The sequence below is a fragment of the Drosophila erecta genome, unplaced genomic scaffold, assembly GCF_003286155.1.
Source record: "Drosophila erecta strain 14021-0224.00,06,07 unplaced genomic scaffold, DereRS2 tig00000126-arrow-pilon, whole genome shotgun sequence".
Taxonomy (NCBI): Eukaryota; Metazoa; Arthropoda; class Insecta; order Diptera; family Drosophilidae; genus Drosophila; species Drosophila erecta.
The window spans coordinates 9,306,120-9,331,286 of record NW_020825209.1 but is presented as its reverse complement, the minus strand read 5'-3'; the positions used below and the strand labels follow the sequence as shown (position 1 = coordinate 9,331,286).

Genomic DNA, 25,167 nt, shown 5'->3' with positions numbered 1-25,167 from the left:
TTCTCACCTGGTGAAATGCCAGGTTACATTATTCACATACCAATTACTAATACTGCCAACTTTAACTTTTTATCTCTAGATTAACTCAACATTTATTGATAGGCATAACATAGAGTGGAATTGAAGCTACCAAAGATTACTTCTTTTTCTGCTGTTTCGCTTTTCGTCTGGAGGCTGGAGTGGGTGGCTGTTTGCGCTTCGTTGGCTTCCTTTTCGGGTGGCCGCCATCACTGGAGCCGTCACTGTCGCTGTCGGAGAAGTCGTCGCTCTCCTCCTCCGAGGAGTTGCTTTCTTCGGAGGATTCCTCGGGTTCCTGGGGCGCCTTCTTTGCCTGTTTCTTCTTTTGCTTGGTCTTGGGAGTAGTTTCTGCCTTCTCCTCCTTCTCATCTTCCTGCCCGGCCTCCGGCTTCTCATCCTGCTCGAACTCGATGGTCACGAATCCCCGTGGTGCCGCTGGCTTGGCACTTTGGCCAGGCTCCACGTTCGTCTTTGGTTTCTTCTCCGCTTTGATGCGCTGTTCCACTGGTCGAACATTGCCGAACTGGCTGAGATCCAGCAGGCCTAAGCCGGTGGGTCGGCAGTCCATGTTGGTGCTCGCAATCTCCTCCAGCTTGCGTGTTTCTATGTCGGTCTTCCAGACTTTGATCTCACCAGCGCTGGAAAAGGGAAATATGTATATAAAAACCAATATTGTTCTCTACGATATTTTGTTGGTTGTTGCTTGGATTTCCATAGAGTAACTCACCTGGAGACGGTGACCAGTGATTCGTTCAGATATGCGATGACCTTGACCCTCGCTTCGTGTGCGGGAATGATGGTGGGCTGCAAAGAAGGTGCATTTGAGTACCAAGGAGAGCAGACTGAAAAAGCGTCCAACTCACTGGAGTATCATCTTTGTCCTTGAGGGAAATCCAGGCAATGCTGCCGTTCTCCAGGCCAGTCAGGCACTCCTTCCCGTCCAGCCATGCGACGCAAATGGGCTTCGACGGCATCTTGATGCGACGCATCACATGCGCGCTCTTAATGTCCCAGATCTCCAGGATTAATGGACCGCTTAAAGTGAAGTGTTCGCCCTGCGTGGACCACGACAGGCAGTCCGGTTGGCTGCCCAGCGTCGTCTTGCTCTTCAAATTGGTCTTGTAGGCGACGCGGCCCTTGACCAGATTCCAGGTGTTCAGCACCTGGTCGCCGCCCAAGGATAAGGCCAACTTGCTGCTGGGATGGCAACTTATGTGGGTAACGGCCTGTCCGGCATGGGCCTTCTTCCAATCACCCTCCCTGGTCCAGCTGCCCACGCGTGTGGCGATCATATGGCCATCGGCGCTACCCGAGAGCAAGTGCGTCAGGTCCGGCGAGAATTGCAGTGTGTTCACTGTGCCGGCGTGGGAGAGTATGATCTGGCACTGTTTCCGCGTGCGCATGTCGTAGACGAAGATCCTGTCGTCGCTGCCGCCACTGGCCACCCAAGATCCCTGCACGGCCACCGATTTAATGGATCCTGCATGGGATCTGTCTGCAAAAGTCTGTTTCAGCTGCAATTTTCCGGCATCGCCGTCGTCCGGCGATTCGATCAGCTGGTAGCCCAGCAGGTACTCCTCGTAGGTGCCTACTATGATCTCGATGTCCGGCGGCATGTCAGCGATTTCTGGAAATTGCTTGTCGTTGAATTGCACTGAATTCTATTCAAGAATTTGTTTATGCGCTCAGCACGTGTGGCAGCGGAGTGGCAACGCCGATTCGGAGCGAACTAGTTCGCATGTTGGCAGGCAGCACTGCTATTTATCAGTGGCAGAGAGCACCGTAACAGAGCGTAACTGTAATCGATAACTTTGACTGCCCTTTTTGCCATCTCTAACGTTTAATAAGTTGTATTTTGTGAAATGTTGCGAATGAAAATTCGCTAATATCTGTATAAAAACCTTTGCATTGTGCTGTGTGGCGTGTTTGGGTAACCAAGGGCAGTGCGAACTACGCACATCCAGCACCGTCCGTGATTGGGAGGCGTGGCAGCGCCAAACCGGCGACCAGAAACCCAAAGAAACCGCCATGTCGAAAAGTTCCGGGTAAGTTTGTCCCATCAATTTGGTTGATTACAGGTGAACTAACCGTTGTATTCTCCCGCAAAGGCGCGATCGCGACAGGGAGCGCGAGCGGGATCGGGACAGGGAGCGCGACCGAGAACGGGAGCGCGACAGGGATCGGGAGCGGGACAGCCGGCACGACAGTCGCAGTCGCGACTATGACATGGGCAAGTCGAGGAATGGAGGAGCCGGTGCCGGCGGAGGCGGTGGTGGCTCCCGGAACATGCGCGATGACCGGAAGCGCGGCAAAGACATAATCAGCGATCGTGGCAGACGCGACGAGAAGCGGAGGAAGCGTTCCCGGTCAAAGGATTACGAAAATGACAAGTGAGTATGCGATTCCCTCTGCAAAAATGTTGCCTTTAGTGTGTGTCTGCATAGGAGTGCATATGCATTTAAAAAATGAAATATTAAATGGATAGAAACCCACATACAGATTTACCCTTCTTGAAAACTTACTTTTCAATTATCCAAATTGCCTCTTAAACCACTTTCGATTATGTGGATAGAAAGTAGGTAAATTTGGGCATACATCCTCTAAAGACAACCTTTTTTTAGTTCGCCCCATTACAGGCGTTTGGACAAGGATAGAGACCGGGATCGCGATCGGCAGCGGGAGAAGGATCGGGAGCGCGAGAAGGACAAGGAACGCGAGCGGGACAAGGATCGCGAACGAGATCGCCAGCGAGAAAAGGAATCGGATGGCAGGCGAGCGGCCGCAGCACCTCCGCTGATTATACCAGTGCCCTCGACCAGCTCCTCCGACGAGGAGGTGGAGGAGATCGACAAGGAGGAGCAGCAGCGCCGCCTGGAGCAGGAGATGATCAAGCGACGCGAGCGAATCGAACGCTGGCGCGCGGAACGCAAGCGGGACACCAAGGCGGCCGTCGTGGTGCCGGCGGTGGTCAAGACCGCAAAGAAATGGAGTCTGGAGGACGAGTCCGAGGAGGACGACAGCAATCCCGCGCCGCCGCTGGACAGTGGGAAAAAGGACGCCGAACCAGACTCGCCGCCTTCCAAGTTCCACAGCATACGCAAGCGCTTCGACGATGACATGGTCGAGTCGAAGTTCTCGCCCGTTAAGCGCCCCACCTTTAGCAAATCATTTGGCAAATTGGGCATTGGCCTGGCCACCAAAACCGAGGGGGAGATCAAGAAGGAGCCATCGCCTGTGGACAAGATCAAGAAGGAGCCACCGCCGGGGGACACCAAACAGGAGATCAAAAAGGAGCTCGAACCAGCCGTGATCGCAATGGATATCGTTGAGGAGCCCATCGTCGTAGCAGAGGAGAAGAGCAAAAAGGCACCGGAACAGCCGCAAGTGGATGCCCAAGCGGACCCGGAATCGGAACACAAGTCGCAACCCAAGGACGAGCCAGAAGACGACATTGATCCACTGGATGCCTACATGCAGGAGGTCAACAACGAGATGCGGCGTGTTAACAATTTCGTCAATCCACCCACCAAAGCGCAGGGTGTCGTCATCCTCACAGGAGTGGCCAAAAAGAAGACGACGACGTTGAAGAAGGGCGAGTTGATTGAACAAAACATGGACAGCTTGGAATACTCCAGTGAGGACGAACTGGAGGACATACGTGACACGGCCGTTAATCTGGCGATGAAGCACCGCAAGGAGCTGGCCAAGATCGATCATTCCTCGGTTACATATGCGCCCTTCCGCAAAAACTTCTATGTCGAGGTGCCGGAACTGAGTCGCATGACCGCCGGCGATGTGGAGAAGTACCGCTCCGACCTTGAGGGCATCCAGGTGAAGGGCAAAGGCTGTCCAAAGCCCATTAAGGTGAGTTCCAACTAGAAACAGATAATTTGCGTGATTTCGAGCTTTTATATGTTGTGCTTAGTCCAGTCCTCTGGGTGTTCCCGTTTGCCAAAAGCCTTCCCCAAATGATAATCCTCTCTCTGCGATCTTCTCCAGACGTGGGCGCAGTGCGGCGTTAGCAAGAAAGAGATGGACGTGCTGCGACGGCTGGGCTTCGAGAAGCCCACGCCCATCCAGTGCCAGGCCATACCGGCCATCATGTCCGGACGGGATCTGATAGGTATTGCTAAAACTGGCAGTGGCAAGACGTTGGCATTCATTTTACCAATGTTTAGGCACATTCTGGACCAGCCGAGTCTGGAGGATGGCGACGGCGCTATCGCGATCATAATGGCGCCCACGCGCGAACTCTGCATGCAGATCGGCAAGGACATCCGCAAGTTTAGCAAGTCGCTGGGCCTGCGGCCAGTTTGTGTTTACGGCGGCACCGGGATCTCCGAACAGATAGCCGAGCTGAAGCGCGGCGCCGAGATAATTGTGTGCACGCCGGGTCGCATGATCGACATGCTGGCGGCGAATTCCGGACGTGTGACGAACCTGCGTCGCGTCACTTATGTTGTCTTGGACGAGGCAGATCGCATGTTCGACATGGGCTTCGAGCCGCAGGTGATGCGGATCATCGACAACGTGCGACCGGATCGCCAGACGGTCATGTTCAGCGCCACGTTTCCACGGCAAATGGAGGCGCTGGCCAGGCGCATCCTCAAGAAGCCCATCGAGGTGATCGTCGGCGGTCGGTCGGTGGTGTGCAAAGATGTCGAACAGAATGTGGTCATTCTCAACGACGATGCCAAGTTCTTCAAGCTGTTGGAGCTGCTGGGCATCTACCAGGAGGCGGGCAGCATCATTGTGTTTGTCGACAAGCAGGAGAACGCCGACATCCTGCTGCGCGACCTCATGAAGGCATCGTATCCCTGCATGAGCCTGCACGGCGGCATCGATCAGTTCGACCGCGACTCCACCATCATCGACTTCAAGTCGGGCAAGGTGAGACTGTTGATTGCCACCTCGGTGGCGGCGCGCGGCCTGGATGTTAAGGATCTCATACTGGTGGTCAACTACGATGTGCCCAATCACTACGAGGACTATGTTCACAGGTGAGTTCTCTTATTCAAAACTGCGTGGCATATGCCCCTTTAATGTCTCTATCATTTCCGCAGATGTGGTCGCACCGGACGAGCGGGCAAAAAAGGCAGCGCCTACACGTTCATCACACCGGAACAATCGCGCTATGCCGGCGACATCATTCGCGCCCTCGACCTATCAGGCACACTGATTCCCTCCGAGCTGCAGACGCTGTGGACAGAGTACAAGGTGCTCCAGGAGGCCGAGGGCAAGACGGTGCACACGGGCGGCGGTTTCAGCGGCAAGGGCTTCAAGTTCGACGAGCAGGAGTTCAATGCCGTCAAGGAGAGCAAGAAGCTGCAGAAGGCGGCCTTGGGACTGGCCGATTCCGATGACGAGGAGGACATCGAGCAGGACATTGACCAGCAAATTGAGCAAATCTTTGCGGCCAAGCGAACGGTTAAGGATACCTCAGCCGCGGCCACCGCTGCGGCGGCGGCTGCTGCGGCGGCAGCTGCTGCTGCTGCTGCAGTTTCTGGAGGCAATCCGGCACTGGCCTCGGCGGCGGCTCAAGCGGCGGCAGCTGCTGCTGCTGCCAATATGGCCATTGCTGCGGCCTCGGCTTCCGCAGCCAGTGGAGCTCCAAGTGTGGCTGTGGGCGGTGCTCTAAGCTCCGACAAACTGGAGCTGGCCAAGCGACTCGCCTCCAAGATCAACAGCAGCAAGAATCTGGACACCAAGGGCAGCGGGGTTGCCGTGGAACCCATGCTCAAGGGACCGCATGTCACGGGAGCCGCCGCACCCCTGCTGACCGCTCGCACGGTGGCCGAGCAGATGGCCGCCAAATTGAACAACAAGCTGAACTACCAGCCCAAGGAGGATGAGGAAGGACTGGGGCCGCTGATGGGCGGCACAACCAACTCGTTTACCAAATACGAGGAGGAGCTGGAGATCAACGATTTCCCGCAGCAGGCGCGCTGGAAGGTCACGTCCAAGGAGGCACTCGCTCAGATTTCCGAGTACTCGGAGGCTGGTCTCACCGTGCGCGGCACGTACGTGCCGCAGGGCAAGAATCCGCCAGATGGCGAGCGTAAACTCTACCTGGCCATCGAGAGCTGCAGCGAACTAGCCGTGCAGAAGGCCAAGCGGGAGATCACGCGGCTCATCAAGGAGGAGCTGCTCAAGCTCAGCTCCGCCCATCACGTCTTCAACAAGGGTCGCTACAAGGTGGTCTAGGTCCCCCACGGGATCCCCCACTAAGCCTCTCGCTATGATAAGATAAATTACTGTTCCTTGGAACGCGATCAGATGTGCATACTGAGTCGTTTGTGGCCAGTTGGGAGCTGTACAAATGCCCAAACGGATTTAACCCAATAAACTTATTGGATACACGCACTTTGTTTGATTCGAAGATGGAATCTGTGGACGGGAGACTGTACTTTTTGCCAATCAAAAGTTGGTTAGCCCTATTTTTAATTGAAACCGATGTCACTTATCGGAATAATCGATTTCCATTATCGCACACAGAGCGCAGATATTTCGATTGATCGCTGCTTTGCAAGAAAATCATTACAAGCCCCTCAGACTTTTAGCCCATTTAGAACTCGAATCTGGGTTTATTATTTTTTGTTGCTTTTCGCTGCATTTTTATTATTTACTTATATATCTCCGTCAGCACTCGAGCGCTGCAATCAATTGATTTTCATGCTACAGTATTTCTTGTGTCTAGAAACTACTAAAATTAAATTTAAATGTAGTTATGAGCTTGGGCATGTACCGTTATCAATGGTATGTATTATAATTTTTTATAAATATTATTATGCGCATTTTGTTTTGGTTTTATGAAAAAAATTTTACGTCTTTTAATTGGTTTACATTGTTTATGCACTAATTTGTCGGCAAAATGTTGGGGTTTTTCGTGAGTTAGTGTTCCATTCCCATTCGATACAAAACTATTTGTTATTTTATTTTATTTAGCTTTCGTTTAAAATTATTATTGAATTTCGCGCTTGAGTTTGCTTTTTCGTGTTTTTTTTTTTTGGTTTTTCTTTTATGGCTACTCATTCAAAATCACTCACACGCACTCTCTTTATATATATGTATATATATATTTATCCGATACCTTTATATTTCTTCATTTTTATATGTACAAGTCTAGTTAGAACTATGAAATGTGCTAAATTATACAATAAAAAAAACAAAAAAAAAAAGTTATGTATAGTATATAATTTTTTTAAAATTCTTTATATATATACTATATATTTATATGTAATTCATAGTTGTCATAGAGTTGTTTGTTTTTATATTCATATATGATCTTAGGTTTCCCATTCTGCATTAGTTTAGTTTAGTTTGGCAACATTTTAAATTCGTTGCAATATCTCCAGTTGCTGCTAACATTTTTTTGGGGTTTTCTCGTTTTCTCCTTGATGATATCGTTCTTGCATTAGTTTACTTATAATTAGACAAAAAAAATTAAATTATGCCTTTGCTTAGCTGTTAGCTGTTTGCTTTTGGGGCGAGTGTGTGTTGCTTTTTCTCTTTGGCGGGGGGAAATCCGGCTTTTTGTTTCCGGCTGGATGGGGGCTACGGATTAGGGATTGGGAATTGGGGATTCGAGTGTACGGATTAGTTCTAGGAGCTCTACTGTAAGCTAGCTGAAAATCGTTTTGTTTCTGGTTTCCTTTGGCTACAGTTGATGTGTGTGTGTGTTTGTGTGTGTGTGTGGGTATGGGTGTTGCATATATAGCTGCGGTATTTACAATCGAATCAAAGTTCCCTATATGTATATAGCATATATACAGTGGCTAATGCATAGCGCTTCTGTTTTTTTTTTTTTTTTTTTTTTTTGGGGGGGGGGGGCATGTGTGTGCGGGTTTGTCAGTGTAGTGGTGGTTGCTAGTGCTGCTTGCCGCATGCTGCATGCTGCTTGCAACATGGAACTCATGTTGCTGCTGCTGCTTTTGTCCATGGTTTTTACCTCTCCCCAGCTCGTCCACATTCATTTTGCCTGTTTCTTAGATTTATAAGCTTAGATTCTTATTATCGGATCACTTGAAGCAATTTCTTGGCATTCTTTTGGTCTTTGTGTGTCTCTCTGTCTCTGTTTCTCTGTGTGTGTGTGTGTGTGTGTGGTGGTGTATCTGTGTGTGCGTGTGATGTCCTGTGTATCCTTGTTGTTGGGCAGTAGCAGTTGGGGTTCTCGTTTTGAAGGGGAAGGCCCGTGTTCAATTGATTTATCATTTCAATTTGTTCACCGCTTTTTGCTCGTTTTTTTCCTGAAAAGAGATAAATAAATAGCATACCAATAAATGGCTTAGTTTGCTCAATCTATTCTCCTTTAAATGCCGCCAATTTAGGAGGTTTATTATTTGTGATTGAATAGAAGAATACTAAAGGAATTGAAGGGAATAAAACATATTTGCATAGATCATTAGATAAATTCTCGTATTTGATAATTACTCAGAAATTGTTTTCAAATAAAAAGGGAATAATACTAATTCATTGCTGAGCAAACAATAGGTTTCAAATTATTTTACGAATATACATTTTGTACTTTTGTTACAACACAAGACACCAAAGTTATCACTAGCTAATAAGCAACTAATTAAAACCAATATAGTACGATATAGAGAATAAAATATATGTTTGCTGCCCACTCACTCACCTTTTTTCTTATACAATTCAATAAATTATTGCATTTGATATGTTGGTCCATTGTTTCATTATTCGTTCCTAAAAAAATTCTTGTATTTGTTGGTATTTAATTTGCATTCGCATTTGTTGTGTTATTTGCAAACGATGTTTACTTGGGTAATGCTCGAGTTTTCTCCATTATTCAGCTTTCGATTTTGGTTGGTTGGGGTTAAGCTTTCTCTCTCTCTCCCTGTCTCTATCTCTCTTTCTGAATGATCGGAGGGGGCTTAAGAATCGGGGGATATACGAGTATATAGTTGAGGAGAAGGTGTATATAATGTAATAGTTCTGTGTAATGCTGCTATTATTATTAGTATTATTTCTGGCCGCCGCTGGTTGATTACTGAGTGAAGGACATAGAGAGAAGTGGTCGTCGTCGTGGTTATTGTGATTGTGGTTGTGGTTGCCCTTGTGATGGTGGTGGTGGTGGTGGTGGTGGTGGTGCTGCTGCTGCTGCCGCCGTTGCGAAGAATACTATATGTACGAGGATCAGGAGCAGGAGCAGGAGCAGGATGGGGTCAGGATCGGTACCGGTATCGGTATCGGTATCGGTTTGGATCGGATCAGAACCAGTTTCCGATACAGAACTACAGATAATAGTCGCCCAGACAGGCCGATGTCGCCGCTGCCGCCGCCGCCGCCGTTCCCAATGTCGCATGTGCCGCTCCTGCCGCCGCTGCCGCTGCCGTGTTAACCGCCGCCGCTGCCGTCATAAACGACTATCAGTATCCAAATCCCGCCGAACCGTGGCCAGTCATTGAGGGTGTTACACTACTAACTATACCTAATTGTGTGGCTGTATTATTTGATTGTCAGTGTTGTTGAGCGGCAAATTTCATACGTTTTTGTTTTTGACGTTGATTGCAGAACCAGACGCGCACCACGTTTTTCTTCAAATCCAGCTTTTCGGCAATCGCTGCGATTTTCTCACCGGATGGCCTCGGCTGGACGGCGAAGTAGGCTTCCAGGGAACGCTTTTCAGGTGCCGCAATGGAAGTCCTTTTTCTTGAAAAAAGACTCGATATAGATTACTTTAGAAGCGGGGCCCTAAGCTGCGGGACGATCGGTAGTCGGAAGTCGGATGACGGATGTCGGTATCGGTAGATATGGTGACATAATGGTGGTGCTCTGATACTATGCTCGATCACCGCGATATCTTTGCTTAAATTTGTGATCTCTGGATTGGCTGGCGATACCCCATAATCGTTAACACAAAATAATACGCTTTCTACATGCATACACAAATAATTAATGTTTTTGAAAATGAAAATATGTCACTTTAACTAAACTGTAATTTAAATAAAATAATAATGTATGATTCTGTGATATATAAGCGTCTCAAAGCTATATGCTTCAATTTTATTTATTGTTTTTAAATAGATTTTAAGCAATTATTGCACCAATTTCAAGGATGCCCCAAAAACGAAAGACAGATGGCGCCACATGCGCCCTGTGAACGTCAGCCCTTCCGTCAACGTTAGATGGCGCTAAGTTACCAAACGTACCGGTTAGCGAAATGCATTATTTATTAATTGACTGTGCCACATCATTGATAAATAATTTGTACACCTAAATTCGATTATGGGCTATCGCACGTCAGTTGGGCCACCATTTAGACCCGCTTCTCTTGCTGTTTTTGCTGTCTGGCCAATTAGTTCGCGCTCAGATGCTGGAGCAGGGTGCTCTGGACTGGGTTATGGGCATGTTGGTCATTTCTCAGAGGGAAGGGATGCGGACATGTGGGCAGGTGGGCAGGTGGGAGAGGACGGGAGCAGAGGGGACAGGCTGGGCTACGCTACCGCGTCAATTAAAACACTTTCTACCTTTTCTTTTCGCCCGCCGGCAGGACACTGGGCGCATCCGGATCGCGCCGCTTGTTTTTCGCCTGCGCCTCGGCCTCCTCGAGCCACGCCTGCAGGATGGGCTTCAGGGCGATCATGTTGTTGTGGGACAGGGTCAGGCTCTCGAATCGACAGATCGTGCTCTGCGACAGCGCTCCGACGCCAGGTAACTTGAGATTGGCCAGGGCTTTGCCCACGTCCGCCTGCGTGACACCTGCCATGTATGAGAATAGTTGAGTTCGCTTGTGATTGAGTGAGTTAATCGGCACTTGGGCGCTGGCAACTAACCCAGCTTGATGCGCCGCTGCTTGAAGCGCTCCGCAAACGCCTCCAGCTCGCGAGGATCGGTATCTGTGTCGGGATGCAGGCCAGCGGCAGCCACCGCCGCCGTGATAACAGGATGATGTACCGCCGAGTGTCCATGATGTCCTGCGGGCCGGATGAAAGGTGTTAGGAAGGCGTGCCTGCGCGGAGGCACTGCAGCATCACTTACCCCCCGTGTGGCCACTTAACGTGCCCGGATGGTGGTGGCTCATCATGTGATTCATGCTGTGATAGGAACCGTGCAGGTGTTGGTGTGTGGGCGTCAGCGGCGACTCCGAGATGGGCGCCAGTGTGGTCATCGAGCCCGTTGGATCCAGCATGTCCAGCTGGTCCATCGAGTGGTGCATCTGTCGAGAAAAAGGATTTTCCTAAATAGCATTGGGATGGAAACGAACTCGATTAAAACATTTAGCAGCGCAAGTGGGTTTTAAATTGGTGCAGAGCAAACCAAAGACATACAAATAAATATGACAGTATCAGTGGATTATAAATACATGATCTTCAAATCATCATGCCCCACATCTTCCTAATACCTCAACCTCACCCAAGATAACTAGCCAATTTGCCAAGTTTATATAACTATTCTTAGTTAGTAAGCTTTAATAGCAACCCCACCCGCAACCAATTTAAAGCCCCAGATAAATAACAAAACAAAACCGGCATCTGTGGACGTACCCACTTGAATGGCATTATCTTAAACACCATCATTAGCAGGCGAGTCATTATCATTGTAATCAGGACCCAATTTGTAAGGTTTCCCGCTCACGCCATAGGAAATGTATTTAAAGCTACCTCTAATTAAAGTCCTCGCTCGTCCTCCATCCATCCTGAAGAAAACTGACAACCCTTTTGCTCCAGCTGCACTTGTTACTTTTCCGGCGAAGAAAGGGGGTCAAAGGAGGGGGAGCCCCTTTGGTAGCTTTAATTGAACGGGAAATCAGGCCCACACACAGATACTCACACACACAAGCGGCTGCGAGCGAAACGAAACGAAATGGAACGGATACGGATACGGATACGGATATGGATGCGGACACGGATAGGGATAGGGATACGAGGGCGCAACTCGCAACTCTTTTGTTTAGCCATCAAATATTTATAGAAATGCTCAATTATTTATACAAATATGAATAGCAACTAAAAAGCTGGAACAGTGAGGAGCAGCCATCTCACCCAGCCCAGTCCATGCTCCCTCGTTTTGTGTTTTGCCTTTGTGTTGCTTTGTTAAGCATTTAAACTGATTACAGCTGAAAAGTATGCTACAGAACGGAGGGCCAAATAGTCCGGATGGCCTCTTTCTGGCTCTTTCTAAGTCGCGCCCCCTCCCCCCTTGGAGGGACCTTTTGGGTGGGGGCATCTCTGAATTCGGAGGCTCTGTGGGCTGGGTCAGTCATATTTATTTATCTTTTTGTGAATGTGGCGCAGTCGGGCGGGTAAAACTAGCGCTTAGTTCTGCTCTCCTATGTACAGTCGGCAAATATGCCACGCCCCCACCGACGAAAGCCGGAAAATGGACACAGCTACGGGAAATGGGAGGCGGGAAATGGAAAATGTGAACATCGGACCCCTGCCCAATTATGTAAAACTCTAAAATGATAAGGAGAGGCCTATGGAGAACAATGCGACCCACACACACACACACACACACACACGCTTGCATGTGTTGGTGGCCCGCTGTATGTGAGTGGTAAAAACAAAAACTATGTAGATGCTACTACCCCCGCCACGGCCCGAAAGTCGTCCGTGCTCCGAATACAATGGCAAACTCTTCAATTATAAACCAATCCCAAAATTAGTCTGACGGTTATTGGTTTGCACCCTTGGCGCTCGCTCTCTCGCTCGCTCTCTCGCTCGCCAGCTGTTCGTCTCTCTCGCACTCGTCGGCGGCCGCGCGCACTGCCTCTCTTTCGCGCGCGATGCTGCCATCTCTCTCGTCGCAGAGAGTGCGGAACCACCCTGCGCGTAAACACACACAAAGGGCATGCAAAAACAAAAAGAAAAGCCAAATCGAAGGACCCAAAAATCCCAACTAACGAGGGAGGGACAGCAAGACGGACAGAGAGAGAGAGAGAGAGAGAGAGCGAGCAAGGGAGAGGGCGATAGAGAGAGAGAGGGAGAGCGAGATTACTTGGCCATGGACCCGGACCCGGGTCCAAAAACCCGTAGCCGTAGCCGTAGCGCCGTAGCGCCGGGAGTCGAAAGTGGAAAGTGACAAGTCGGGAATAGGGATTCCCGGAGTCGGGCAGCGGGATGTGCTGCATTGTGGTTGGCTGGGGCTTATGCAAAATTCATGTGGGCAGTGCCGATGTCGCTGCCAGCGTAAACTTTGCCGTTAACGCTAACGCTACCGTCAACGTCGGCATCGAAGGATATGGCCGTGGAATCCGCCCGCAGAGCCACCCACATCACCAACACCCCCTCTGCTGGCCATTTCATTAGGCGCATAATTTGTAATTAATAAAATTATTCAGATTCGACCATAGGATGCTAAGCTGTAACTTAAATCTGAAGACGAACGTCGGAAAATACTCTGTATAAAGTAAATATTTAGGTTCGGCAATACATATGCATATGCCCGGCTATGGTTATTATTATTATGAGCTTTTGTTGAAGGAACTTCCTTTGGAAATATGACACACAAATATTTTGAATTCTGGCTAACACAATTACTTTCAAAACGAACCACTTTAGACATTTGGACCAAGCTCTTGGAACATTGGTAGTACCATATCATTTGAAATATATAACATTAAAATACTGATATATGTATCTCCAAACAATATTTGGAGAGGAAACTTAAATAACTGATGTGTAATCCAGTAATCTGAACAGCAGATGTTCTTATTTTCGATTAATAACTTGTAACATATTTCAAAAAGCGCTCATATAAAAAGACAATACTTTGCAGATCACGAGAAACGAAAATTTCTTCTAGTGCATAGAAAACAATGTATCCCAGATACAAAACTTCAGAGTCAGAGCGAGAAGGCAGAGTATGTATGAGTTTGGGTGTGGGTGTGGGTGTGGCATGCCTTATATCTCCACCCCTTTTTCGGCCAGAGGACAAATCAAATGCAACAATAGAAGGCAATTTGCAACGAGAAGGATACAAATAAATGCGAGTAGCTAACCGGAAAAAGAGGAAACAATTGCACTGCTGCCAAATTGCCAAATGTTGTCTGCATTGATTTCCTGCTGCAACATGTACATATCGGTGTAGCTATATATAAACATATCTATGTATATATCTGCTCTGCAGCAGCGACGTAAACCGAGCATCTCACACACACAGAGCCCTTGACGTTTGCGCGAGTGTGTGTGTGTGTGTGTGTGTGTGCATAAGGACGCCATTTTAAGCAAGAAATACTCTGGAAAATGCAAAGAGAGTCCGGATTTGGCAAGTAAGTTGAATATTAAATTCGGTAGCTTAGTTGGAGTAATGCTAATTAAAATGCTACCACATTTACTGGCATTTATAAACTTATGTTAGCTTTAATAAATATGGTTCATATAGAACAGAACACTTCATGAACCATAAATGCTACATCTTCCATTTAATTGTATTCAACAACACTTTCTTAAATGAAAATAAAAAATAAATAATAAACATTTTTAAGCTAACTAGAAAGAGTACAAGAGTATTCAGCTGTCGCTGAACTTTTTTCTCCTGAGAATCCGTTCTTCTTACTTGCTTTAATTTTTAGCTTCGGCTTGAATCGCCAACGTTATGATTTATTAACAAATTTGCGAACATTTATTTATGTGCCGTTCGTTGATAAACATGTGACTCCGTTTTTTGTCTCCCTTACTCTACCTCCATCTCCCTCCCGCCCTTTGATTTATTTCCCCACTTTTTTTCCGATTGTTTACGCGCAAATGACCTCATTATATACATATATGTATGTACGTATAATGTAATTTGTTGTTGCCACACTGGGTTTCTTTTCTATATTTTTCCCGTCTTGTTTTGACATAATAAAGCGTTTTTGGCGCAATTTGTTGTACTTTGTTTCTGTTTTTGTTTGTCGTCTGTCTGCCAGCTCGCTCTTTCTCTACTGCGACCCCTATCGCCGTCTCCCTCTGCGTGTGTGTGTGCGCGCGCTTTGTTATTGTTCATTAATTTTTAAGCATTGTTAATATAAAACGGCGGTGACTTTCGTCACCGAACACAAGCAGATGGAGGTGAAACTCCTTTTCAGGTGCATCACCCACTTTTCACGCCGCCAGAATTTGTAGCATACTTTTCTGGGTTTCAGCGTTGATTCAAAGAAATCTAATAATAAAATGGCGCATAAAACATATACATAAAAATGAAAAAAAAACATATGCAATTTGTATGCCATAAAGTAAAATTAGCAATAGTAAAAAGAAAGCATATGGCATTTATTTCCATTAACTAAAACTAGGTCATGTTTAATGAGAGCTCTTAAAAAAAACACCCATTTGATTCGATTTGTTTAATATCACACATATGAACGAAGGGGCTGGATATGTGGTAAGCCAGTTAGGATCCATGCTGACATAGTTTGGGCCATTTCTTCGATCACGTTGACAAGAGATGAGTCTGAAAGTTATGATTTTGAGCCGATTTCGTGTAGGATATTGTGGCCGTGAGTGGTGTGCTTGTGTTATGGTGTAAAATAAGAGATCTGGAAGAGGTGCACGAATTTTGAGGCATTCTACTTCTTGCGCTTCTCGACGGGCTTGAGGATTTGGAAGGAGCACATGAGGGTATTGTCCACAGACATCATGGCACCAGCATTGTCGAATTCACCGCAATAGTTTGGGGCGGAGAAGAGGGTGACCAACTGGCGCTTGGCAAAGAACTCGTAGCCATCCTCGACGACCTGGTGGGCACGACAGATCAGATCGAGATCGTGCTTCTGGAGGAACTTGACGACCACCTCGGCGCCAAAGGTGAAGCTGACGCCACGGTCGTTCTCGCCCCACCCAATGGTGTCCTTGTCCGGATCGGACCAGAGCAGATCGCAGAGCAGTCCCTGATCGGGCACATCGGTGGGCCGCAAAATCCTACGGATCTGCTCCATGGAGGTGAGATCCGGACTCAGGCCGCCGTGGCAGCAGAAGATCTTCTCGTCCACAATGGCCACCACCGGCAGGCAGTTGAAGCAATCCGTAAATGTCTTCCACAACTTGATGGTATATCTGCGCTTGCACTCGTCGTAGAAGCCATAGATTCTATTAATGCTGGCGCACTCGTGATTACCGCGCAGCAGAAAGAAGTTCTCCGAATACTTGATCTTGTAGGCCAACAGCAGACAGATGGTCTCCAGCGACTGCTTGCCCCTGTCCACGTAGTCGCCCAGGAAGAGATAGTTGGCCTCTGGCGGATAGCCGCCGTACTCAAACAGACGCAACAGATCGTAGTACTGGCCATGGATATCGCCGCAGATCTTGAGCGGAGCCTCCAGCTCCAGCAGTATGGGCTGCGCCAGCAGTATCTCGCGCGACTTGAGGCACAGACCCCGGATCTCGCCCTCCGATAGCTGCACATTCTTGCCAGGCCTGGCGCCGCGCACCTCCAGCAGACGGCCAATGATGCTCTCCAGGTTGAGCACCTCCGCCATGGTCTCGGTTTTGCGAGCCGCGGCTGGGTTGTCCGGGCTGGATAGGACAATCGTCTGGGACGCCGTTGGTGCTGCTTGTCAGGGACTCACCCTGAGATCGCGGCTGACCGGATAGTGGGAGCTGGTCCTCGGCGGAGCTGGCTATGGGTCACACTCAACGTCTGGGCTTCTCTGGTGCAGTTGCGGTGACTGGTGGTGGCTCAACTGGCTCTAATCGTATGCTCAGTTTTCTGCAAAATGAGTGTGTGTTGGTGACTTCCACTTCTTTGTGATAATTTGTGAATTTGTCGATTTACTGTGCGAATTTAATGGGCGGATGTCGTGGATATTACCGAATGGAATAGTTGCCTTAATATGTGAGTTGTTCAAAATGCGGTTTCTTGGTTTCTCCACAAAACGCCCAATGATGTATGAAAAATGCTCTCGCTTCGACTGCTCTTTTCAAAACTTGAAGTAAATGTGATCGAAGGCTTGGATGTGGAATAAATGTTGATTAACTTGACCGATTACAAATCGATTCCTATGTCGTTCACACGTTCATATCAAAGACACTAGAATAATAAGATGCATAACGCCATACGATTTTTTGCACATGATTTTTCGTGCTGGCTCCAGGCTCTCTCGAATTTTTGTTCAAGAGGCAGAGAGAGAGCGCTCTAGAGCCAGCAGCTCTCTTGTACGCATACAGCGACAGCCGATCAGTGTATGTGTGCACACGTATGCTCATATATTGTAAATTTGACAAAATATGCCCTTCGCTTCAGAAGTTTATGGACTTTCAATCTATGTTATTTGTACTCGATTGCCACCGAGTAAAAACTCTAATTTTGCATTGCCCTAACATGATAAATATCTAAATAAATCATAGAAATAGTAATAGGTGAATACATGTACATAATAATACCGAATTATTTTAATAAATTACTTTATACTGGAAAATATGTCGTTAGAGTATTCAGCTCGCGACGAAAATATATTTGAGTTAGTGATTCTTGGGTGCGCTGGTCCTGCCTCAAGAATTCAATTTTGCAGTAGACCGGGTAGCATATAAAGTATTTATCTATTTAGTATATTTATTAGTACAAATTATTAGTATACAATTAAAAAAATTTGCAAACTTATGTAAATGACCAATTTTCAGTATTTGAAATGCAAATATTTTTGTTATATTCTAATTTGATATTTTTAAAAACCTCGCAATTTTGGGTGGATAAAAAGGAGCCCCAAATTTATTGTTTCTTCTTTTAGTTCTTTTAGTTTAGATAGATAGAGCTCATCGTTTGCTATTTTTCCAAATTTTAAAAAAATATCCGCATTTTTATTCAATAAAAGTTGATATGTAAAGTTCATACGTAATGTATGTAAACGGTAGCTAATTCGAGCGCCGATTTTAACTAACGACTATTAAAATAACTTCTTAAAAAAAAAAATAATCGCGGCAACAATTTTTAAATAATATTTTATTAGATCATTTTACAACTAAATTGACCAAAACAGTAATCAAATTCGTTTCTCAGATCAAAATTGATTTCGGACCGAAAATCTTCTTCTAGCACAACTACGCACACATGCACACTTTTTTGCTTACTGTTTTCACTCACACAAGCAAGTGAATTCTATTTTTAGATTATTTACTCTCAATTTTATGCAAGTGGGGAGAGAGCCACCAAAAAAGTGGCTGCATAGTGCAAAACCAAGTATGGCCGTTACGCATCTTATTATTCTAGTGTCTATGGTGATATCTTAGCTTTTTCCCTACCTTCTGAAAGTTGCTTCTACTGGTGCTTAAAGTTGCAGTGTACCACTCCTGGATTCTAGAATCTAGACCTTTGCCCTCTTGCTTCCTCTCTGGTCTCTCTGTGCTCTTCACTCGCAGCAGGCCATAGATCGCGTTTTTCTTCATAGGCTTTTGGCGACTATGTCATATGGGTATCGCTGTACCGGATGAGAATGACGATGAAGGATCTGATGGGATACAAATGTGCTGAGCACTTCTCACTGGACCGCACTGTCAAACGTTGTCCTCACGCTATTGCGGTGGCTTTAAAATTTTATAATAAATTTTGACTCGGGAATGGGGACTTTTATTTTTTTCAAAAACTAAATGAATGAAAACTGACGACAGACAAGTCAGGACTACATCGCATTATTTCAGATCAAGTTTCGTTGGAAGGAGAGCAAAATGTGCTTGGAACAAAATCTATAGTTATTACAAACGGATTTTGGATAATTTCCAATCTTAAATACAATTAATAAAGCTTTTTCTTTGTAGATTGTTTATTGGTTATGTGCTCTTACAAAAGAAGTTTAACATCAGCAGCATTAAAGTTTGCTGTCTTGTAAATTTAATAAACGACGCGTTCACACTTCTTGACCATCTTGAATTTGCTGCACTAAAAGGTATTATTTAAGATCGCCACCCCTGGCGAAGTGCGGTGACCCTCGTCTGACCCTCATCCATTTGTTCTTATTATCTCTGATTGAGTGGAAAACTTGAAGTTCTCGAGTGCCATTTGCTGTGCAGCCCGCTATTTTATTTATGAGCTTATTTCGCTGGGATTCCCTGGATTCCTGGATTCCCGGCCAGTGTGGCCACTAATTAGCTGCAATTTGTTGGCGCAACTTGAAAAATTGCAGTGTAAACAGGGTATTTCCAGTGTCCCAATAATGAGGCAATAGCCCTTCGTTTTCCATGCTATGTACGAGTATGTATGTATGTATATTTGTACGTATATTACATATACGTAAATAGAGAGCTGTTCGAGCTGATTGAACTTTTCGGCTGGGCGAAGGGCTCCACTGTACAGTGTGTATCGTGTGCGGTGCGTCCGCACTTGGCGCACCGCAAAGCAAACATTCAAACATCCAAACAGCAGCGGCATCGTTTATTTTGGGGAAACAAAGGACCTCATTTTCCCCCATTTGTTTGACCAGCAAGGCAGCAAGGACAGCACGGACAACATGGCCAACGAGGACAACAAGGACAACATGAACAGCTAGGACAACAAGCGGCAAAGTTTTATAAATGGCTTGCTTGGCCATTGTTGTGCGTCCGCCACTGTTTGTTGAAATTAATTGGTGTTACACAAATGAGTAATTTTCAATGTACATAAATATTTGCACAAATTGCAATTTGCGTTGTGAGGCTGATGGGAGCGGGGCGGCGGGGGCGGTTGGTCGCACTCACTTTCGAGTGCTGTTCAAATAGCCATTTTTATTGTCAAGCGCTAATAATTTCAACAATGAATAATATGAACGGCAAGCATCTGTTATTATTCCAAACAAATCAAAACAAGTGCAGTCGAGGCGAAAGCGAGTGGGCGGGCCCAAGACTCTCGAGCTCTGAGCCCTGATCTCTGAAATCCAGAGTCCTGCATCCTGTGCTTCCTCCCCTCGTTGGCGTCCTGGCCACACACAAATCTTCATAAATTGCAGCTGCCGGGGCGACAGTTTTGGGAATTGAGACAAAGTGCGAGAAGTGCCTGTGAGCGGGGCGAAATGCGAAAAGGGGTCGCCAAATGGGAAAATGATACACTTTACTTTACACACACACACACGCACGCACACGCACAGGCACAGGCACACGCACATGCAGAAAGGACACCCCGGCGCACACAGACACAATCAAGGAGCAACAAATTGCCGCATAACTGTGGGGTGGTACGCCACGTAATAGATTTTATTTTATTTTTATATCCGCCAGACGCGCTGCCAGCGGCCAACTTTTTTCCTACTTCGCCTTATTTATTTTTCTTTTTTTTGGCAGGGGTTGCGATTCATGGCCTTACTTACTTTTACTTTTCACATTTTTACCTTTTTACCTTTTTTCCCCTGCTTTTTCGATCACAAGTAGGTGTGCTGATGGGGGAGGGGAGGGGCTGGTTCAAGGCAGCTAGATTTCACGGGAATTCCCAGGACATTCTACACTGCTCAAAGGACCAACATCCCGCGCTCTTTGGGAACATCGCAAATTAAGCTTCTGAAAACAGCTACAATTTGCTGAGAAATTGAGCATTTTTATATAATAACAAGAAGTGCAAGTTATATTTTTGAATTTATTGAACTCATCTGCGATTTTACTAATACTACAATTCAAGTTTAGGGAGCTATTTACAATATATGATGGAAACTATGACACCATCAACTAGAACCATACATAAATAAATAAAATGAGATGCAATTGTATTGACAAATGACCTTTGCACCTGTGTTAACTCATTGTAAAGGCTGTTATTTGATATTTTACATTCGACAACTTTGATTTTCTGGTAATTTCCCGGTCCAAGTGTATCGCCTTTCCACAGACGACTCGTAAACTTGGCCGAGCAACAAAAACGTGGCAATACGCACGCATACACTGCAATAATTTGCCGGGTTAATGGCAACATATTGTCGCTGGCTCATCATGCGTGTGAGCGGAAATAATAGCGAAGGAAAAGCGTGGAAAACCAGCAAGACCGCGGAGTTTTCCCGCCTCCGGCGACCACCTGCCAACGTTTTCCGCCCACCCTCACCTTTAATTTCTGCTCGTAATTTTTTACACATTGCGGTCCCAGCTTAACGGCTGCCCTACCGTCTGTTTTCCGGCCCGCTCTACTGGGAGACACATCGATATGGCCGGGGAAAAGTCCATACCCATCCGCAACCACCCTCCTCCACGGCCTTCCATGGTTGCCTTCTCTCACATCACGCACACGGCGATGGAACAAGTGCAGCGGCTCAGGTGACGAGGGAAAAGCGGAGAAGTGGAAAAGTGGAAAAGGGGGCGGGCAAACACCGGGGAAAAACATGAGTGTGTTATATATTTTATAAAACTTATGCATAAGCACTCGATGGGGCATACTTATAGTACAGCCAAGGCCAGAACAAAGCCGTTTATTTAACTGCGATTGTATCAAGTTAACTATTAAAGTTCTGAGATGAGCGATGAGTAAGGAAGAAAGTAGTCTCCATAACTTTACTTTATAAAATTTAACTCGAAACTTAGGAACTACACTCAATGCGCTGTGAAAAAGGTACTCTTGAGCGGTGTTAATTATTGTCAGAACAAGTTGTAGGCGTTTTCTTGCAGTGCACAGGGAAAGTGGCAATCACACGGTGCGTCGCCAGTCTGTGCAATAAAAACAACAACAAAAAGCACAACGACACGCTGCACACACACATATCACACAAGGACACGAGGGATTCCACGTACGCCCATGGGTGTGGGTGGCGGGGGGTGGTAATAGAAATTACATACAAAGTAGCAGGCGATGGGCGGGTAGCGGGTAGCGGGGGTGGCACAGGTTTCCTCAGTTCAGCCGTGTAATTCTCCCCTGTTTTTCCCTTTTTTTCGTCAGCCTGCACTTCCCCTCACCCCCTGCCCCTGCTCCCCCTTTCCATCACTCCATTTTTTTCGGCGGTGCGACATTAATATGTAGATGCATTAAGTACATTATCCGGGGTTACAACCTCCGGGAAGCAGCGAGGAGCAACCGGATCCGGAGAAGCGCACGCAGCCAGCATCCCGAACTTGCTGGTGCTACAAAGGTATGGCACCGTGGTTGGGAACAGGCTATCTATAGGATTGATATATATCCTGGCTGGTTTCATCTGTCTTAAGTCCATCTGCCGCGCATTTGTGTTAATTTTGTAAATATTTACTAGCCAAAGTTACCAACAGAATGTAAGTACATCAACTTAAATGGATAACTACTGCCTCTGTTAATTTAAGATTAATTCTAAAATTTACTTATTGTCATACTTGCTCAAGACAGATTGTAAATAAAAAAAAAGAAAACTTAAAACTTATGTGTGATCTTAGGAACCTGTACATATATGAATGTACATATGATATATGAAAAAAACGCTACAATCCTAGAAAATGTTTCACAAAATATCTAAAATTCATTTTCCGTAAATGATGAAGTTTACAACAAAACAACACTTGTTTCTGAAGTATGCACTGATTCGGAAACATGTGAAAGGTAAAAGTGCGGCTCAAAATCAGCGACTCAGCCCACTGTGCGCAGTGGCGGGGTCACGAAGGGGGCAAGGGAAATATTATGATTTATTTTTATTATGGCGGGTAAAGTGGTCTTTACAAGCATCAAACAGGGCCACGCCAATCGCCCACAGACGCGCCGAGTAAAAAGGCAGTTAGTTGGTTTAGGCCGAGAAGGGGGGAGTGGAGGAGGGCATCCAGGAACACGACGAGGAACACCGGGACTGGAGGACTGGAGGACTGAAGGACACCAGGAGCTGGGGTGCGCCGAGTGGCAGGAGGGTGGCGCACAAGTTGTTAAATGGACGGGTGGATTTGCACTTGCCGTGCTGACTGTTATCTTCATTTTTGCTTTCAGTTATATTGCCTGGGAATTCCTGTGGGAGCTGCTTTGGGCACGGGATCAGGGATCAGGGAACAGGGAACAAGGAATCCCCCTCCTTCTGGCTAAAACAAATTGTGTGCCCGGCACGGGCATAAAAACAAGCGGATCAAACAGCCGGGCAGGTGGAATCGGAATCGGAATGGCAAGGCATGGCATGGCATCGTGGTGGTGGTTGGATTCCCTTCTATCTGGCTTGGCCTGCGCCCGGAACAGGAGCCGCAAATCGAAAAAGAGTGTTCCCGGATTTGCCATCCTTGTTGTTTTGACCGTAGCCAGGTTCATTGAAATTGCATTAATGCTCCGTTTGGCTGATAGATAACCCCTCGAGTGGGCATCCGCATCGAAATCGAAGAGCAGCAACCTGCCACCCCAAGTTTCATTGTTGCGTAATGGAAATCTGCGTGTATAATCCGCCCCTGATAAGTTGGGCGGGATAAACTAGTTATGGCCATTAATGCGATCAATTTGATGCTCACTTCGGTGTAAGTAAATAACAGTCTTATTGAAAAACAGTCGGGGAAAATGGGTAACATATTCGCCGCGACCAACAGCCCTCGTCACAGTTGTAACTGATAATTGCCAAGTTCTGGTCCTCGGTCGTCTCGATTCCTACATCTACATATGCCATATATTACCGGGATCGTCGGGCAGGGGGGTTGAAAGTGCGGGGATTGTGGGTCAAGTGATGCGTTGATGTGCATTTTAAGCAGGTTAACCTGTTAACTGTCACAACCCTTTTTTGTCTCTTTACTTGGGGGCCGGATGGTCCGTTGGGCTGGGGTTCAACTTAGTTAGATCCGATTTATCAAGTGGCACGCAAGTGTGGACAGATGTTAAGTTACATCTTAAGGGACCTGCACTCGGGGAAAAGCATAGCCCATTTTCTTGAGAAGTAGTGAGAACATACATTATTTGCTACTAGCAATATCTTATACAGGCATTTTCATGAAATGGTAGCCACAACTATAGGTTATATTCATCAAAGGTCCTTTGAACTAGTCGTACTTCTATGTGCGATAGTTAGATCGAACTTGGGTGCTTGAATGCTTTGTAGAGTAAAGCACTTTACCGAATGAATGTGGCAGTTTAAGTCTAATTGTTTAAACTGTGCAGTCTTTTGGTAGTTCGTCCTTTGACTGTGATCCGATTGTAATCTGCAATTTGGCCAATCAGTCGATTAGGGCTAAAAGCGGTTTCTCCCGAAGTGGGCCATTAAAAATGCATGGCAGTGCAGGGAGAAAGTGCAATTTGCAGTCGAAGTTCTAATGCGCCGTTGCGTGTAATTGTGTGGAACTATTAACTGGCGGCGAGGACGAACAGGACGCGGTGCCACCCAGCGTATGAGCGATGTCCGTATCCGTATCCGTTTCCGTTTCCGTGTCCGTGTCCGGGTTCTGACGTCGCTGCCCTTTTCTTTTTCTCTGCAATCCCCCCAACCCGAGAAGTCCCCGTATGCCGTGTCTTCAATTGTCTTGGCCATAAAAAAGACGAACACATACAGCACCTAAATAATTGATGAAGAAAAGGAAACTAAATAAATAAATAAAAGGAAGCATCGGGGAGAAAGTGGAGGTTTTGGCCGACGGTGGGAGTCGGTAAATTGTCACTGGATGACACAAAGCTTTCTGCACAGCGCAAATAATAAAATAAATAAATGAAAAACATGCTCGATTCACAGACAGACATTGAACTTTCACCTAAGCAAAAACAACAGGGACAACAGCAACATGACCAGTCGGCCACTAAATAAAGTTAATGCATTAATAATCATAATTTCTTCAATATTTCATGAGTTCATTGTGGCTACGGTTGTTTTTTTGCCGCCTATCCTGTTGGTCAACATTAAATATGGTTACACATTTAATTAAGTCAATCAAACGGAATCGGTGATAAATGAAAAGGTAATCGATAACCAGACAATGCTGCTGATGAGCAGACGATAAGCAATATGCAATAATCGATAATTGGACAATTTGACCGATTTCCTGGCTGGGGAAAAATGGCCATAGCTTATTTGCTTACCTATACAGTTTGTTGACTCTTCAGCTACAAAAAGCTGCAGTTTTCCAAGTGACGCAGCAAATGACAGTTCAATGAACGCTAAACTATAGTTAAATGCCTTCCGTTTGGTTTGCAATTCGAATTTGTAAAGCAATTTAAGGCTGCTAAATAAGGTTTCTCAGGAACTACAAAAGCTAGAATGTTGACTCTATAATTGTTTTGCTGTATAATTCAATGTAATTGTATAATTCAAATTCAAAAAAATTAAAAAATGTCCCAAGGCAGAACTTCTAAGCTCCATAACTCAACTTATCTTAATCGGATTTTGAAGTGGCATACCTCTAATCTGCATTCAAATTTAGA

At 46.3% G+C, this 25,167-nt stretch overlaps 4 protein-coding genes across 18 annotated transcripts in view; 1 reads left to right on the top strand and 3 right to left on the bottom strand.

The window, feature by feature from the left end:
* Nucleotides 1-14: 14 nt before the first annotated feature.
* On the bottom strand, nucleotides 15-1,771 carry LOC6550716 (p21-activated protein kinase-interacting protein 1-like). Its single transcript, XM_001978062.3, has 3 exons — nucleotides 882-1,771; nucleotides 746-822; nucleotides 15-656 (listed from the first exon to the last, which is right to left on the bottom strand). Exons 1-3 carry the CDS (start codon nucleotides 1,632-1,634, stop codon nucleotides 137-139), a joined length of 1,350 nt encoding a protein of 449 aa, XP_001978098.1. The 5' UTR covers nucleotides 1,635-1,771; the 3' UTR covers nucleotides 15-136.
* An 87-nt stretch (nucleotides 1,772-1,858) lies between these two features.
* LOC6550715 (probable ATP-dependent RNA helicase DDX46) lies at nucleotides 1,859-6,377 on the top strand. The gene is made up of 5 exons (XM_001978061.3): nucleotides 1,859-2,063; nucleotides 2,127-2,408; nucleotides 2,640-3,882; nucleotides 4,018-5,018; nucleotides 5,082-6,377. The coding sequence occupies exons 1-5, from the start codon at nucleotides 2,047-2,049 to the stop codon at nucleotides 6,220-6,222; spliced, it is 3,684 nt and encodes a 1,227-aa protein (XP_001978097.2). The 5' UTR covers nucleotides 1,859-2,046; the 3' UTR covers nucleotides 6,223-6,377.
* A 2,264-nt stretch (nucleotides 6,378-8,641) lies between these two features.
* Nucleotides 8,642-25,167, bottom strand: part of LOC6550714 (inhibitory POU protein) — a 28,139-nt gene continuing 11,613 nt past the window's right edge. For 3 of the 13 annotated variants that reach the window (XM_026982117.1, XM_015155804.2, XM_015155803.2), the window contains 5 exons: nucleotides 11,017-11,194; nucleotides 10,812-10,952; nucleotides 10,506-10,737; nucleotides 9,524-9,681; nucleotides 8,642-9,466 (listed from right to left, as the gene is read on the bottom strand). In XM_026982117.1, coding sequence (XP_026837918.1) covers nucleotides 9,405-9,466; nucleotides 9,524-9,681; nucleotides 10,506-10,737; nucleotides 10,812-10,952; nucleotides 11,017-11,194 — 771 coding nt within the window. In that variant the 3' untranslated portion in view covers nucleotides 8,642-9,404. Of the gene's footprint in view, nucleotides 9,467-9,523; nucleotides 9,688-10,505; nucleotides 10,738-10,811; nucleotides 10,953-11,016; nucleotides 11,216-24,825; nucleotides 24,849-25,167 lie in introns of those variants that run through there. The other 10 variants (XM_001978060.3, XM_015155805.2, XM_026982119.1 and 7 more) reach the window with 7 other exon arrangements.
* On the bottom strand, nucleotides 15,236-18,505 carry LOC26526932 (serine/threonine-protein phosphatase alpha-3 isoform). Of its 3 annotated transcripts, none has more exons than XM_026982123.1 (3): nucleotides 18,195-18,505; nucleotides 16,732-16,905; nucleotides 15,236-16,665 (listed from the first exon to the last, which is right to left on the bottom strand). In XM_026982123.1, the coding sequence occupies exon 3, from the start codon at nucleotides 16,433-16,435 to the stop codon at nucleotides 15,527-15,529; it is 909 nt and encodes a 302-aa protein (XP_026837924.1). In that variant the 5' UTR covers nucleotides 16,436-16,665; nucleotides 16,732-16,905; nucleotides 18,195-18,505; the 3' UTR covers nucleotides 15,236-15,526. The 3 variants fall into 3 exon arrangements, with proteins under 3 accessions (XP_026837924.1, XP_026837925.1, XP_015011489.1); XM_026982124.1 differs by having other exon boundaries at nucleotides 16,768-16,905; XM_015156003.2 differs by lacking the exon at nucleotides 16,732-16,905.

Coding starts and splice junctions, on each gene's coding strand:
- LOC6550716 (XM_001978062.3), bottom strand. CDS start 1,634: ATGCCGCCGGACATCGAGATCATAGTAGGCACCTACGAGGAGTACCTG. Junction 823..881: donor AGGACAAAGATGATACTCCA/GTGAGTTGGACG, acceptor CCTTCTTTGCAG/CCCACCATCATTCCCGCACA. Junction 657..745: donor TCACTGGTCACCGTCTCCAG/GTGAGTTACTCT, acceptor TCCCTTTTCCAG/CGCTGGTGAGATCAAAGTCT.
- LOC6550715 (XM_001978061.3), top strand. Junction 2,409..2,639: donor AAGGATTACGAAAATGACAA/GTGAGTATGCGA, acceptor ACCTTTTTTTAG/TTCGCCCCATTACAGGCGTT. Junction 3,883..4,017: donor GCTGTCCAAAGCCCATTAAG/GTGAGTTCCAAC, acceptor GATCTTCTCCAG/ACGTGGGCGCAGTGCGGCGT.
- LOC26526932 (XM_026982123.1), bottom strand. CDS start 16,435: ATGGCGGAGGTGCTCAACCTGGAGAGCATCATTGGCCGTCTGCTGGAG.